Consider the following 17,393-nt stretch of genomic DNA (forward strand, 5'->3'; position numbering starts at 1 on the left):
GGACAATATTATCCCCATCCAGATGAAGAAAAACAAAACAAAGAAAAAACAGAAACAAAAAAAAAAACAACCAATCTGATGAACACAGTGGATACAGCAGCAGCTTTGGAGTCAGGAGTACCTGAGTTCAAATCCGACCTCAGACACTTAGTAATTACCTAGCTGTGTGGCCTTGGGCAAGTCACTTAACCCCATCTGCCTTGCAAAAGCAAAAAAAAATCCTCTTATCTCCTTCCCTTAATCCTAATTCCACATACTGAAAATGACTACTCTGTAAATCTGTTTATCAAAAATATGTATATACAATGCTAAGCTGACTCTTCTCCACTGGGGGGAGGGAGATGGGGAAGGGAGGGTGGAAGGAAATTTTGTTACTTAAAAATAAACATGTGTATATATGGATGAAAAAATAAAAAATAAATATTTAAAAAAAAGAATCTGACCATCCTATTTCAAAAATAAAGCCAAATCAAATGGAGAGTTGCAGTGTACATACACATACATACACACACACACACACACATACACACACACACACACACACACACACTCACACACACAGCCTGAAAAAAAAAGAGCAACTAAGATGAAGCATCCTTTAATTACTAGACACCATTTATTTTATTTTATTTTTTTTTAGGTTTTTGCAAGGCAAACTGGGTTAAGTGGCTTGCCCAAGGCCACACAGCTAGGTAATTACTAAGTGTCTGAGACCAGATTTGAACCCAGGTACTCCTGACTCCAAGGCCGGTGCTTTATCCACTACGCCACCTAGCCACCCCCGTTTATTTTTTAATAAAATGTGTATACACTCTAGATTCATCCACTGAAGTCCTCTTCCCTGCCTTAAGTGGTGGAGGGGACTGTATTCTCAAAATTAAGACCAGTAAAGCACTAGCTGGAAAGGTTTGAAATGTGAATCTGCCAGTAAACTTCCATTCAAGCACTAGCTTGGCCAAGATCAGAAAAGCTCATCACAATAAATAATGGTCAATAAATGATGATTTTTTTGTCTTTGGCATCCCTCTTTAAGATTAAATTAAATCATGGATGGTTGCAGTAGACACACACACACACACACACACACACACACACACACACACACACACACACACAAACACTCCACACTAAATGTCACTTAAGTTACCCAACTATTATTATGGTTCCATAAGTCTGATAAGACAAAGTTGGAGAAAGTATTAATCGAGTCATAAGGTGCATGGTTTTTATCATTCCAGATGTCACTTTTGCACAGGAAGCAAAGTTCAAGTCTTTGCCATGAAGTTTTCCTAAATTGAATACCACCTTTTAAAATTTCTCTTTAATGCTTATAATTCCACATGAATAAGTATTTATTACATAGTACTTTATTCACATGTTACCCTAAACCTAACCCACTAGAATTTGAATTCTTTGAGAGCAGATACCATTTCTCAAACATCATAGGTAGGCAGAACAGTAGCTCAGAGCTGGGCACCTAGTCAGACCTCAATAACGATTCATTGATTTTAGGCTTTATTAAGGCCTTTCACACACATGGTCTGAATATGAATAAAACCCCTGATTTGTGTTTACTAAGAAATATTAGTGTTGATTCTTACATCTGATAGGTGCTAATACTGACATAGCACGTTAAGGTTTGCAAAATTCTTTTCATATATTATCTCATTTGATCCTCACCTCATAGGTGCTACCATTACATCCTTTTTATAGGTGAGGAAAAAGGAGACTGAGAAAAGCTAAGTAGCTTGCCTAGCATAAAACAGCTAGTAAATATCTAAAGCAAGATTAGAATTTTAGCAACTCTTTACTCCAAACTCCATCATTCTATCCACTATGCCTTCTTAGTATGGGTCATCCCTTGTTATTTTCATTATCATTAGAGTTGTCATAATGGCAAAAGGCTCTTCCTTAAAAGAAATAATTATCCTTTATAATTTTTGTTGTTGTTCAATTGTTTTTCCATCATGTCCAGCTCTTTGTGACCCTCTTTGGGGTTTTCTTGGCAAAGATGAGTGGTTTGCCATTTACTTCTCCAGTTTACAGATGAGAAACTGTGGCAAACAGTGTTAAATGATTTGTCCAGGGTCACAGCTAGTAAGTGTCTAAGCTCACATCTGAACTTGGAAAGATGAACCTTCCTGACTACAAGCCCAGCACTCTATCCATTTTAACACCTAGCTGCCTAATCCTTCATAACAGAAATATAAATAAAACCCTGGTTAATAAGTTTGCTATTATTGGATATATTCCCCAGTGATAACCACATTTAGCTACTAACATTTGTACTTACAACTAATAAGTTATAGAATTTTATGGAAACTATGTGTTAGACACCTTATAACAAATGAGAAAAGTAAGGTTTAAGAGATTGCTCATGATATGTGGCTGAGCTAGTACTCAGAATTAGAGAATGAAGTGGAAAAGACTTTTAGACCTCATCCAGTTCAATCACCTCATTTTACAGAAGAACATTACATTCCTTGAGGGCAGAAATTATATTACTTTTGTCTTAGAACATCCATAGCCAGCACAGTGACTACCCTATTATAAGAACTTAATATTCTTTTGAATTGAAGTGACAATTTTATTTTCAAAGAGGGAGGAACGAACAGTCTTAATCTGTAACTTCATCTTGTAGCAGTTTCAAGGAAGCAATATAATAACAGCATTATAGTAACACTTTTAACTCAAGCTGGATATTAAAAACCACAACCTTAATTTCACTCTACATTAAGTCAAAACAGTCTCCCAGTGAGAGTTGTAAAAATATATATAAAATCAGGGTGTATTTTCAACTTGATTCAGAGGAAATTTAGACTTCAAAATAGAAAATTTCACTGTCCTCCAGTACTTTCAGTTCATGATATTTATATGTGCTCAATCATTACTTTAACAAAAATGAATAAGGTCCCTTATTTTAACATTTTACTGCCTGGAATACTGTCAGACTGAAATATATAATTAATTGAACTACATAGACCCAATCTCCTGTTTTAACAGCTTTCATTATATTTTCTACTATAGAACTATTTATATACTTTTGTGAAATATTTCTTTCAGACCTTTGACTTTAAGGCAGAAAAATGCTCTAGGCAAAGATGAGGCAGGGTCTAGGTATGTGTAGAACAATTATCATAGGGTTTTGGAAACTGATTTACTCATACTTGCATTAGGAATGAAGTGTTTTATCTCAGAATTTTCTCAATTTACATCGTTGAAATTTTTAAAAAGGAAGCACATATCAGACAGGCAGAATAATATAATGGAAAAAGCAATGAACTCAGTCAAGAGACCAGGAGGTTCACTCTTCTACTTTTGATATTAAGTGTCTGTAGCTAGGTGGGGTAATGGATAGAGAGCTGGGTTTGAAGTAAGGAAGACATCTTCATGGGTACAAAACTGGCCTTTGATACTTGACTGTGTGACCATGTACAAGTCACTTAACCCTGTTTGCCTTAGTCCATCTGTAAAATGAGTTGGAGAAGGACCTAGAAAACCACTCCAGTATCTTTGCCAAGAAAACCCCAAATGGGTCATGAAGAGTCAGATGACTGAAAAGACTGAACAACAACAACAAACTAACTCTGGGCAAGTCTTTTAACTACCCTGAACCTCAGTTTCCTCATTTGAAAATCGGAGAGGACAAAAGTGGCCTACATCAATGAGTTTGATGTGAATTAAGTATGCTGTATACTTTAAGGTACTATGTAAATATAAACTATTACATCTTAGTAGTATTGTCTAGTTTAATAGGCAAGTAGAAGAGTTGGCTGCATATACTAAGCTAGGAGAGAGAAGGAAAAAGGTTGGGTTGTTCATATGCATCCTCTGCATCCCCATTCCCCAGGTCTTAAAACATTGTTACCCACCATATTTATTGAGTGAATACCTGCATGTTTTAATGATCTACTAAACATGATCCCTTCAAACTTTCCATAAATTCAAATTAATTTAATAAACTATATAGTATAAGTCATTGAAAAATTCCTGGAAGCTGGGGCACTAAGGGCGCTCAAAATCTCCATTCTTAAATTTTAGTTGGTAAGAATATTACAATATCCTGCCAACCCCTAAGAGAATTCCAAATAATTGGAATGAGCTCTTCTTTTTTTTTTTAATAGTAAAATTGTGTAAAGGATAACTCTCTGGTCCTGAAATCAGAAAGACATCAGTTCACATAGGGCCTCAACTTCTTTATCTGTAAAATGGGAATAGTAATAGCACCTACCTTACAAGGATGTTGTGAGGATTATATCATAATTGTAAAACACTTAGAAGAATTTTTGGCACACAGTAAGTCTTGAATAAATGTTATCTATTATTATTATGCTATAGGCAGAATATTTATAGATCAAAGTTTTGGCAATATAAAACTGAAATTCATTAAATATAAAGTTGAGAGATATGATATAGTCTAATTTACAAAACCTAGCTTTTATCATCCCTACACGTGTGACAAACAAAAGAAAGCCACAATCTTGAAGTAGACATGGAACAAAGCATGCTATGAAGTTGCTGAAAACTGGTCCTAGAACTCATGTGGGATCCAAAGTATTTAAAGCATCATAGAAAAGAATTAAGAAATAAAATGACAAAGAGGTACAAAGTATATTCTTTGGGGTAATAGACCTGTTTTCTTTTGGTATTTGTCCTTAAATCAAGTGCAAAAAATATAAAGAAAATCCAATAATCAGATATATGTATGTGTATATACATACATACCACACATTTAAATGCACACACACACATGCACATACATGCATACACAGGTCTGGACCTGTGATTTCCTTTGTGTAGGGAACACTTGGTATTAAACTCCCTTCAATGATACAGAATAACTCCCAATGTGTATTTTCATAAAGTTTTTAGGGTATGTTGAAAACTTAAGTCACTTATCCATGGTCACCTAGCTAATATGATTTGAACTCAGGTCTTCAAGGCTTTAAGATCAAACTTCTATCTTCTATTTAAACACTATACTACCTCTCATGTAAAGATAAGTGTGTGTGTGGGGGGGGTGGCTAGGTGGCACAGTGGATAGAGCACTGGCCCTGGAGTCAGGAGTACCTGAGTTCAAATCCGACCTCAGGCACTTAATAATTACCTAGCTGTGTGGCCTTGGACAAGCCACTTAACCCCATTGCCTTGCAAAAACCTAAAAAAAAAAGAAGTGTATAAATACATATCTGTAATAAATATATATTTGTAATCTATAGTCTTGTTCAAATATGTGTTTTAAATGTTATATAGATGTGTGTATCTCATTTTGCTGTAGTGGAGAGATTATCTTAGAATCAGAATGACCTCAGTGCAAGTCTAACTTCTAACACACAGGTTTTTTGTGACCATAGGCAAGTCATTTAAGTTTCCTAGGCAACTCTCAAGAAAATAAGAAAATATTTGCTCTCATAGGGAGAGAAGGGAGGGAAGCAAAAAAATGTGAAACTTAAAATCTTGAAAAAAAATCAATGTTGAAAACTATCTTTACATTTAATTGGAAAAAAACAACAAAAAAGATAAGTTACAGAGCAATCACTGGTCTACAAGGTTTTCACAGAAGTCCCCAACACTTATAAAATCACAGGTTCAGATCCCACCATAGAGATAAAGTTATAAATATATGTAAGATACCTGTGGATAAAATGTTACTCTTAATGAGGCTTACACTGTTACATTCTTTTTAGGTTTTCTATTTAGTGATACACATTAAACTAAAAAAAATAAGCCCAGACACTTGAAAAATCAAAAGAAAAACCTAAAGCTATTTAGAACACCTACTGTAACTAGTCACCAAGATGGGAATTTCCTTCCAAATTTACTTTCAGCAAGACCTTTCAAAGGTGAGTTTTAAATTTTAAAAACAATCCAACAATTTAACATTATAGAATATGCCCTTCACTCTAATTTTAGCTTTTGGAATTCGATAAACTTATACTCTAGCATCCATCCTCACCAGCATCCATGCATTTTTGAAACCAAGATAAGTTTTTATATCAAGAGAAAGAAATCAAGACTAAATCAAACATGAAGAGAATGTTTCTATAAAACTGAATTAATTCAGACTATTTTTAGACAAACAAACAGGAAAAGGGAGACCCATGAATCACAACTGACAGCATGAATTTAAATTCTACAGTTTAAAATTATCAGAAAGAACTACAATGAGAGTCATTGTCTGAATACCTGGTTGGAGCAGTATCCATGAAAAGCTATAGAAAAAAAAGAGAGAAGAGGACTTCAGACATTCATATAGACTAGAGAATTTAGATGTGATGATGATGCCACAGTCTTATGCTTAAACTAAAAAGGTGAAATAATATGTTAAGATTTTTTTTCTCTTTTGACAAGAGTAATCACAAGTGCTCATAAATTTTAAAACTTAGGAAGTAAATAAATGGCAGCAAATTGAAATCCATGAATACTGGATAGGAATAGTACTGCTAAAGGTAATTCAGAATAAAGAAAAATTCAGAATAAAATCCAGTGATTCAAATCAGCTAACCTCACTTTGCTAATTCATCCATCTACAAAGTGTAGATATTAATGAGTATTTCTACTTACCCCATAAATATTTAATAAGGACATGGAAATACAATCTTTTAGATAATAAGATGAAATAAATACACATTTTAAATACTAGCTCCAAGGACAATTCTTTATTACTTCTGGTCTGATGTTAATTACCTACAATATACCTCTCTGTGATACATGATTAAATTTGGGAAAGTCCTTTGGTTAACAAAGTTTTCTTTCCAGGGGATTGCCATACACAAATTGTTGATATATATGACTGGTATCAATTCTGTCCCCTAAAAAGAACAGAGAGGCACTATGGTGTAGTGGATAGAGAACCAGTCTTGGAACTAGGAAGACATGAGTTTAAGTTCTGCTTCTAATACCTACTGACTGTATGGCCCTAAACAAAATCATTCAACCTCTCCATTTTGTAGGAAAATATCTAAGACTGTAAGTTGAAATGAAGCTTATTTTCATCAGTAGTGATTTTCTCTATTTAGGAGTTCCTGATGTCAATCCATTTCCTATTCTAAACCACAACATATTAAAATCCAGGATGTTTTAACAGTATGACTTAAATCCTAATTTTAAGCCAATATTTAAAAGCTATAATTCTCAGCAATACAATGATCCAAGACAACTCTGAAGGGCTTATGATGAAAAATGCTATCCATTCCCAGAGTTTGAAACAAATTATTTTCTTTATTTTTTTTAAGATTTTTTGGGGAGAGAATTCTATTTTTTCCCCATAACATGACTATTATGGAAATGTTTTTCATGCCTATATATGTATAAGCTATATCCAATTGCTTGCCTTCTCAAAGTGTAGGGGTGGGGAAGGAGGGAGAGAATTTGGAACTCAAAAGATTTCAAAAACAAAGGTTAAAATTTAGTTTTACAAGTAACTGAAGAGAGATAAAATACTAAATAAAACATGAACATAAAAAAGAAAAATATTTAAAAGCTGTATCATGTCGGAAAAAATTGAATATATGTATTATTTTAAGGACTTGCTCTCTGAGGCATCTATTTAACAGCAGTTCATAAGCTTATTGGCAATTTGATGTTATCCAAAACAGCATTAGGCAAACACAACATACTGATACTAAAAATGGAATAGCATTTTTAACATCAAGACCTTCCATTTTTCTCTTACAAGATAACTTTAGAGAAAAGCATTTTTTATTTTTAAAGTTCATAAAGTTTTGTCAATAGATTGTCAAACCAACTTCAAACATAAGATGGGATGAAAAAATGAATATATTTCAGAGGGAAGGGAGAGGAGTGATGGGATCTTTAGTTATCTAGACAGCTGCTGGCATGCTTTCTTCCAAAAGCAGGGCAGACTGAAGAATTCTTCAAAAGGTAGGGGAAGCAATATGGGAAACTGCTGGTCTAGACTTATTAAAGCACTAAGGAAAAATTGCTTGCTGAAGTTGAAATGATGAGAATCCCAGGAGAAAGAAAAGTAAAACACAGCATATGGTATGGATTTTAGAAGAGCAAATTATAAGAAATTCAGTACAAAGATAGGTTAGAACCTCTTGGCCTAAAATTCTACAGAACAAGTCAACCGGGGGCAGCTAGGTAGCACAGTGAATAGAACACCAGCTTTGGAGTCAGGAGGAACTGAATTCAAATCCAATCTCAGACACTTAATAATTACCTAGCTGTGTGGCCTTGGGCAAGTCACTTAACCCCAATGCCTTGCAAAAACCAAACCAAAAAACCAAACCAAGTCTACCCAAGCAGATAGTACAAACAGAAACAATTTTGATAAAGAAGGGAGCTGTCTGAAGAAAATAATGTGGATGGATGCACAAGAAACTAATAGCTCAATGGAAGAACCAAAAATGTATAGAAGAAGGTAACAGCAAATAGATGAAGATGAACAAAATTTTTAAAAGCGTGAGGAATGCTAAATCAGAATGAGTGGAGACTGGTGGGCCCAGAGACTGAAGCCATACTCCAAGATGATAAACTGTAGGATAGCTGCAGATTTATAAAGGGATATTTTCTGCTTTTAGCAGAATCTAAACCTAAAAATTCAGTTTTCAGAGAAGTGATTATTAAGACAGCTGAGTTTCATCAAGAAGAATTTGTGAAGATTCATTTCATTTTTTTTAACAGAGGTTGACTGATGAATCAGAGAAATGTTATAAACCTGGTATTTAGCAATGTCTCAATCAGTTCTTGTAGACAAAAATGGAAGGATGCAGGGCTAGATAATCAATAAAATCATTGGGTAATAAATCGATAAGTATTAATTTATAATTATATGACAGGCACAGCATTAGCTACTGGGGATACAAGTACAAACAATGAAAAATTTCCTACTCATGAGGAGTTTACATACTAATGATACAGACATAAAAGTAAATATATTGCAGAAATATAAAATAGGTAAATATACATTGATTGGGAGAAAAAGGACACTAGTGACTTTTTAAGGAAAGACTTCTTTAAGCCAAAAATGAAGCTTGAACTCTGTCAAGAAGAGGGGGATTCCATAAGGCAGAGGAGGAGGAGGTGTGCATACAAGTATGAGAAATGGTTAGGGAAATAGTGTAGAGGTAGGAGGTAAGAGTGATATATATATGAAGAACAGAGAAAAGGTGAATTTAGCAGTTGATACTGGGTCATAAAGAGCTTTTCAAGTGGGAGCTTACTAAGAGTAGGAGAGTCATGTTCTCAGATCTTTGTTTCAGGAAAATTGATTTTGGAGCACTGTTTATGACGTACTGTAGTGGTGACAGATTTAGGACACAGAGACCAATTAGGAGATTATTGTAATAATCTAGGTAAGAGATAAGGACCTGAATCAAGATAGTAGCCATGTGAATGAAGAAGGGGTTAGATGGAAGAGAGCTGTCAAGGTAGAAATGTCAAGATTTGGAAAGTGACTGGATATATAGATATATATATACATATATGAAGGAGAGTAAGGATTCCAGGATAAAGCAAAGGTCAGAAATCTGGAAAACCAGATTGGATTGGGTGGCACCTTTCACAGAAATAAGGAAATTTAAAAGGAAAGAGAGTAGGTTCTTTTTTTTTAAGTGGGAAGACAATAAATTCAGTTTGGGATATATTCAGTTTAAAATGTGTAAATAAAATGAGGACTGACTGAATGACTAGTCAATGAGTACTCATTGATTAGTCAGTTTTATATCAAAAAGACTTCTCTAGAGGTGCTTAAAAAATCAGGAAAGAATTTTATAAAGGAATAGATCTCATGTGTATCAGATTTCACAAAGCTGAGAATAATGCCTGATGTTGTAGATGAATGAATTTAAAAACAAAAACAAAAAATTCATTAATAGACTAGAACAATGGACTAAATCTCATAAGAAATGATTTAAGAGGGATAAATGCAAAGTCTGGAGATTGTAAGATGGACTGGAAAGGATCTGAGAAACTCTTTATCCTTTATCAATCTTCTTAAATTCTACTTTGGATTCCAAATAATCAACTATATAAGTAAAAAAGTGGAATGTACATACATGTTAAAAGATGTATAATTAGATGAGATATTTAGGAAAAATTCACCAAGTATAGTATATAATTTTTTTAATACAATATCCTAAATCTTTCCTTAATCTGTACATAATCAATTTCTTTAATAACTGCAATACAAAATACAGAAATTAAGTCTCTGGATGGTTTCAATATATTACAAAAATATAACAGCTATTTTCCTAGTCAATTAAAAAAAAGATTTCTTGATGGCATTAAAAAGGAAAAGAACAAGAACCTAGATCAGACCATCATTGCGCAGTACTAAACTTTTACACAGACTATAATAAAATAAAGCAACTTTCCCCAACACAACCTCTCTTTCACTTCAGTTTATCTTATTTTTAACATATCACTTGTTTCCTCTCTACTTGAAATGACTTAATGAAAACATTTCAAATGAAGAATTACAGTAGTTTATAGCTTAGAAGGGGCCTAATAGACCCAAATCAAAACTCACCTCTTGAAAAAAAGAAAAGCCTCCCTTGATTAATATACCACCTCACTCTACTTAGTCATATAATCCATATTTACTCAGCATGTGTATATATATATAGTCAATATGAGGTTAGATTACATAGTTTTTATGTTGCAATTTAGTTGTTCCCTAATTGCCTCATGTAAAGTAAAAGATCCTCCAGGTGATTCTAATCTTTTATACATTTCTCCCTTTTGAATGCCATACTAAGTTATCATTATTGTATATGCCATTAGTAATTTTTTAAAATAGTTTGACAATTTTTTGTTGTCTCTCCTCTTTATGTAATATGAAGGTTTATTGAGGGAAATGATAAAAGGATAAAACCTTTTCCCTACTATCTATTGTAGTCTTCTCCTATCTCTTTCCAACCCTGGGAAAAATCAATAAGGAAGAGGATGTAGTAAACTGTTATCTCTGGACTGTTAAATTGGAAACAAACAGCCCTATAAAGCAACAGAAATTCTTGAAGATACTACAAAGAATATAAACTATGTGGCTGTGAAGTGGGTACACAATATTATCTGTAAATTTATAGATAAGTGGGGATTATTTTTTAAAATGAAATTAATTTTTAATATCTGAGAAGAGTGCAGGCAGAATTAATATAAATATTGTACACTATACCAAAAAAAAACTCATTTCCCCCCAATTTCTCAAAATATTTTCAGTTGCAACCAAATTCTAGTACCAACAAGCTCCAAGTGTGTGAGTAAACTGACAACAAAAAATTTTCTTGACACACAGAATAGTAGAACAAACTAAGAAGTTTCAAAAATTTGCAGAAAGCAGTTTTGAAATCTTTTGAAAAGAAATGAGAAATAAGATAGATTGAATCATGTAGAAAGCATGACTCAGTTTATATCATTTCAAAGTAAAAGCTGTGCCTGGTGTTTTAGTCTTGTTGGTCTTGTTAACTAAAGGTAATTTAAAACTTGCTAACAAATTAATTTAAAAACTTTTATTTTTAATTAGGTTAAAACAGAATGATTGTGCAACATCCAATTCTCTTTTCTTTCACCAGCTTCCATGATATAGAAGAGAGAATATTGAAGAAATATAATTTTCCACCAGAAAAACCTTTCTTACAGAGTCAACTCTACTCAGACTAGTTTCATCTCTTTCTAGCTCATCTTGCCAGGTTTTTTAAATCTGAAAAACTGCACTTGGATTTCAAATGACACAACAGACTTTCTCTCTCAATGTTTGATTAAGCAACCAGAAAGGAAAATATTTCTTGGCTATCTTTCTGAAGGTTTTCCATGCTTGCCACATCCTCACAAAACCCTGAATGTGATATAGAAGTATCTCTATTAAGGAACAGGATGCATTCCAGTGACCCATGTAGGGGTCAGCAATTTTACTTCTAGAAGTTGAAAAAACAAGAGATAGTGGAAAGGAATAGCTTTTCAGGTTTAAGTATTCACTTCCCTGTTTGGTATAAGAATGGAACACCTTCTCTAGAAAAGGTTCTCCCTCCCTAGCCTTAGTGGGGGAGAAGAGAAAAGGAGTGGCCCAGTCTCTTACCATATTTGCTCTCAAGTCTGTGACCTCAGTAGTACCTATTCCCAAAATGAAAGTCCTAGTTATGAATGTAACCTATTAGAAGCCTCAGTTTGATTAATACCACTCTTCTTAATTAATTAATTAATACCCTCTCTTCTCAGTCACTTTGGCCACATATCCTGAGTGTCAGGCAAGAGCCTGGAACTTTCATCATCTCACTATCTACCCAGATTGCACAGAATTTGTTAATTAATATATAGTATGGTATTACTTTCCTGTTAAATTCATTTTTAATCTTTCATTTCTATATTAATATTAGGAAAAGTTGCCATATGCCTGGTTTTTCCTGAAGATAAGGCAATACATGATGCAAAAAATTAAATTAAAATTTAATTAAAAACAAAATAGATATGATATACAGGCTGTACAAAATGCATTTTCTGCTGGTCTGGGAAATTTGACCTCCATTTGCTATCTTGGCTTTATTAAACTTTCAGTAATGGGTACAGATATCAAGGACTGGTTTTTTTTGAAAGTGATAAACTCTGGTGAGAGTAAGTTGACCACTGAAAATGCCATCAAAATATCAGGTCTCTTTTTCTAGCACTTGGAGGCCTGCCGTAGCTTTATTTGTTTGGGGTTTTTTTTTGGGGGGGGCAAGAAAAGGAAGGGAGGGAGACTCCAAAACAGCCATAGAAAATGAGTGTTTGGGCCTTAGTGCTATGACTCAGGAAATGCTGTACCACTGGTGACTGCAACAATCTCCTCTAAGCTAATTTCCTACTGAAAAACTGGACAGTCTAGCAAAAAGCAAACGGGGTATTCTCCTGAACCTGAGGCAAAGATGTCTTTCTTCTAAAAGGATTCAAGGAAACAATTTAGTTCCTTAAGATGTTCAAAACTAACATGTGCGCCAGGCTCTCCAAACCCTGGCTGGCAGCCCGATTTCATAGAACTACTCCGAAAAACCCGGAGATGATGGGGAAACGTGTTAGGTTCTTCACAGACAAAAGCTCCAAGTTTGAAATCCATTTCGATTTTGTTCAAACAGTATAATCACCGGTGCCAAGTTGCTTATTTCTCATTGACCTAAGAGAAGGGATTGGGGCAGCAGAGAGGAGTAGGGTTAAGAGCAAGATGGAATAGTTCCCGGTTTACAACTGGAAGAAACAGAACCTTGGAAAAGGGGATGTGGATGGGAAATAAGGCGGGGGGGGGGGGGCTGTATCTCAGGACCCTGAAAGATCAGGAGAGATCGAGGTATCCAAAAGGGGAGGTCCCTCTCCGCTGACTCCCCCTGGCTCCCCTAAATTCCACAGAGCACCTGGACCTGTCGCAGAGCAACAGGGAGCTGATGGGCAAGGATTCAAGAAAGGGGGTCTGTGTGAACCCCCTTCCCCCGGAGAGACGATTGGAGTAGTGAAGGGCTGTATCCACCACGCCCCTTTATCTCCCCCCTCCAGCACCTCCCAAAACAAATACATCTTTAATCTGCGTGACAGCTCTGAGAAGGGCGGGACTGGGGGCACGTTCCCCCGTGCAGCTGGGCATCTTACCGGTGATGTCCAAGTAAACGTCCTCTTGCTCCAGCCCCACCAGGTCCGGTGAGGTCGAGTTCCTGCTCTTCTTGGCTCCCAGTAAGTCCAGGGAGCTTTTGGCGGAGGCAACCTTGAGCCAGCTCGTGGATCGCCTCTCGTTCTTCCGCTTCATGGAGCCGAGCGCGGTGCGGCCGGGGACCCACGACCATTGCCCTTAGCTCCGGCCCGTGAGGCCGCGGCCGCGGCCAGCCCCGCACCGATGCTCCCCGGAGGAGGAGGACAAAAAGCGAGGCGGTGGAGAAGGAGAAGCGCCGGCGCTCGTTGCCAGTGGCGTCGGGGGTGGCGGGGGGTTCTGTCCGTGGTGGTGGAGCTGGGGAGGGGGCCGGGGCCTCCGCAGCTGGGGGTGGGGGGGCGGCAGCGGCGGCGGCGAGAAGCCCAAGTTAGTGTGGAGGAGGGAGAAGAGGAGGAGCCCGAGTGAAGGCTCCTCTCCGCGCCTTCGGCTACCGGACCAGGATGCCCCTACTTCGCCCCCGCCTCCTTTTGCCCGCAGCCCCCACCGTGGCGGTGGCGGTGGCGGCGGCGGCGGCACAGGCAGCACTGGCAGCACTGGCAGCAGAAGCAGCCCCTCCTTCTTCTCCGCCTCCTCTCCTTAACCCGCCCCCCACGTTCCTTGCAGCTTGAAGGTGAAGATGATGGACAGAGGCTGCCTGAAGATGGAATTAAGGCTGCTCCAGCCCCGGCTGTTGAGAAGTTTGTGGACACCGGGGCCAGCAGCTCCTGGGAGCCCCTGGAGGGAAATTTGGTGGAGTCTCATTCACAAAAAAGTGCCCACAGCCCTAGTCTAGTCCTGCGAACCCAGGTTTCTCATTGGTCGGAGATGTGTGACGTCATGGAGACAGGACATTTAGCCTGCAAGTCGCTAATGACGCCATAGAGATAAGTATGGGCAGTCCCCCACCAATCAGGGATAAAGAGTGTCTCGAGGCTACCTTTGCCTCCATTTCCTACTCTCACTCCCAACTGCCTTACTAAAATCCCATCATGTTTTCCCCTGTAACTTATTATTTCCAAAGTGTTCAATTTTTTTTAAATTTGGACAAGTTTTGGACCCTCCCTAGTAATGATATCTATATTTACATCTTCATCTGTATCCATATCTATCTGATGATCCATTATCTACCTACTTGAGTGGTTTATTATTCTGAAATACCTTTCTTGGTTTTGCCTCTCTAATCCATTGAATGGGAGTCTTGGAATAACTTTTTCTTTCTTTCTTTTTGAAAGGAAGTGGGGTTAAGTGACTTGTCCAAGGTCACACAGCTATGGAATAACTTTTTAAGAGAGGTTTACAATTCTATAGTTTTCTTTAGTTCTAAATTCAGCATGATTTTGAAGTCATCTTAACTATCTTAAAACTGTGATAATAGCAACTTAATAGGATTAATGAGATAATGAAAAACTTGTCATTATTCTAACCCCAGACCTAATCAATTTATAAATTGAAGCTCTGAATTGCATTGATCTTGTTACTTATTGTTGGGAGAAGACAGCTCCCTAGATGAGAGGTGCACAACCTTGAGACTAGTTGTACTGTCAATTTGAGGGACCATTGGTGTATGGACAGCTGAGGATTGGGGGGTCCAGGAAGGGGAAACATCTCTCTCCCTTCCCCAATCATCACCCTAGGAAGAAGTTGCAACACCCAACCTTAATTACAAGCTCCTATTCCCTCTTCCTTTCACTAATTTAGAAGTTTCTTTTCTCAGTCCTTTCTCTTGGTATTACATATATGGGAAAATTACTTCCAAATCTATAATTTCCCCCCTTGTTTTATCTTAGCTGTCTTCTGTGTTTAAACCTATATTTCCAGCTACCTACAGAATATATCCTATATACTTTAAACTTATATCCAAAATTTCCTTTCGCTGAAAATCTACTACTTCTGACTTAATTTTTTTCCAGTAGCATCAATCTCATGTTTAAAATATTTATATTACCTTTCACTTGTCCCTCTCTCTCAGCTTTCCAATTGGCTAATAAACAGCAAAATGAGAATGTGTATTCCCTCCCTCCCCTCTTCAACAAGTCCTATTGATTCTGCTTCTACGATAATCCTTTATCCATCCCTCTTCCATATTCCATTTCTATTAGTCTGTTCTAGTGCAGGATAAATTTAACTTATCAGTCCCAGACTACTGAAGTAACTTTCTAATATTCTTTTCTATCTTCAGTCTCTGCCTTAACTTCCAATCTTTTCACACCATGTTCAATTTAATCTTTCTTATATACAACTCTATTCTTGCATTGGCTCTGATCAAAACTGCTTGGATGAAAAGAATCTTGGAAGTGATCTGGTCCAGCTCCCCTCATTTTATTCATAAGGAAACTGACATCTACAAAAGTAAAATGACTTTCCCAATGTCTGCTTCTTGCCCACTAACTAAAATTTACATTATTCAAAGCCTCTCTCTCTCTGCTAAATAATTAAGCATCAGAAGTCGGATTTGAACTTAGGTCCTCCTGACTCCAGGGTTAGTGCTCTATCCACTGTACCACCTAGGTGCCCCCATTTTATTCTTTAAGCTATGTAGTAAAAGGTCTCTAGATACATCCTCCTACATACCCATAAAACACACACAGACACAAAGACACACACACACACACACACACACACACACACACACACACACACACACACCCCTCCCATCTTTCTAACTTGATTTCATTCTATTTCCCCTTATCTCAGCATCCTAAATGCCAAGAAAACTACATTACTTGATTTCTTCCTGTCTTGGTGACTTTATTAACATTGCTTCTTATATTTCAAATATTCTTCCATTCTCTTCTTGGCCTGTTGAATTTTTATCTAACTTTTGAAGTCCACCTTAAATGCCATCCATTCCATATGGTATTCCTTGGTCACTATGGCTGATTCTCTTTTCCTTTTTGGACATAGCACTTTGAACCTCTCTTATGCACTAAGCATGTATTATTCTATATTAATTATTTGCAGGCCATTGCTCTTTGCTAGACTGTATAAGAGCAGAGATAGTTTTCTAATTTAAACTTTTTAATTTTTTCCAGTACCTAACACAGTGTTCTGTACAGAGAAGTAATAGTATAAATTTTCCTAAACTAAATAGAATTTTTTCTTGATAGGAGCAGAGGATAGATCTGTAATTTCTTCAGTGTGGTAACTTTCAGGTGTAGGAAACTCCTTATGTTGATATAGAAAAGCCATTCTGTTAATGTACAGTCCAAGAGAGTTGCCTAGGATACAATATGATTAAATGTTCTCTCATTCTCACACAGTTTGTTTGTAAGTTAATATGTGTTTGAAGCAATGCTTGAACACAAGTTTCAAGACTCCAAATTCAGCCATCTACTGAGTATACTAGCTATAGAACAATGGTCATGGCAAAGGGCCTGGAATCAGGAAAACTGGAGTTCAAGCTCCACTGCAGACATTAATAGCTATGTTTAATTCACTAGACAAATCAACTTAACTTGTGTTTACCTTATTTTCCTTATTACCTACAAAATGGGGATATTACTAGTGCCTACTTCACAAAGATGTTGCAAGGATCTCAAGATAAATGCTTATTCCCTCCCCCCTCACCATTCAAGATTGCATCTCCTTATTAAAATAATTTTCCTAAAGTGACTCCTTTACTCATTAAACTCTAGTAGCTACATATTGCTTCCAAGATCAAATATAAAATTCTCTCTTTGGCATTCAAAGCCCTTCATAATCTAACCCCCTCCTACCTTTCTAGTCTTCTTACTCTTTTTATCCCCATCACATACTCTTCATATCCAATGACACCAGACTCTGA

General features: G+C 36.6%; 1 protein-coding gene across 5 annotated transcripts in view; it reads right to left on the reverse strand.

Moving 5' to 3' along the window:
* CDC14B (cell division cycle 14B) overlaps nt 1-17,393 on the reverse strand; it is a 145,830-nt gene that overhangs the window by 80,853 nt on the left and 47,584 nt on the right. For 4 of the 5 annotated variants that reach the window (XM_074201432.1, XM_074201433.1, XM_074201437.1 and 1 more), the window contains exon 1: nt 13,576-14,379. The exons of the other annotated variant lie outside the window; for it this stretch is intronic. In XM_074201432.1, the coding sequence (XP_074057533.1) occupies nt 13,576-13,729 (154 nt within the window). In that variant the 5' untranslated portion in view covers nt 13,730-14,379. Of the gene's footprint in view, nt 1-13,575; nt 14,380-17,393 lie in introns of those variants that run through there. 5 annotated transcript variants of the gene reach the window in all.

The sequence above is a fragment of the Macrotis lagotis genome, chromosome X (assembly GCF_037893015.1).
Source record: "Macrotis lagotis isolate mMagLag1 chromosome X, bilby.v1.9.chrom.fasta, whole genome shotgun sequence".
NCBI classification, from domain to species: domain Eukaryota; kingdom Metazoa; phylum Chordata; class Mammalia; order Peramelemorphia; family Peramelidae; genus Macrotis; species Macrotis lagotis.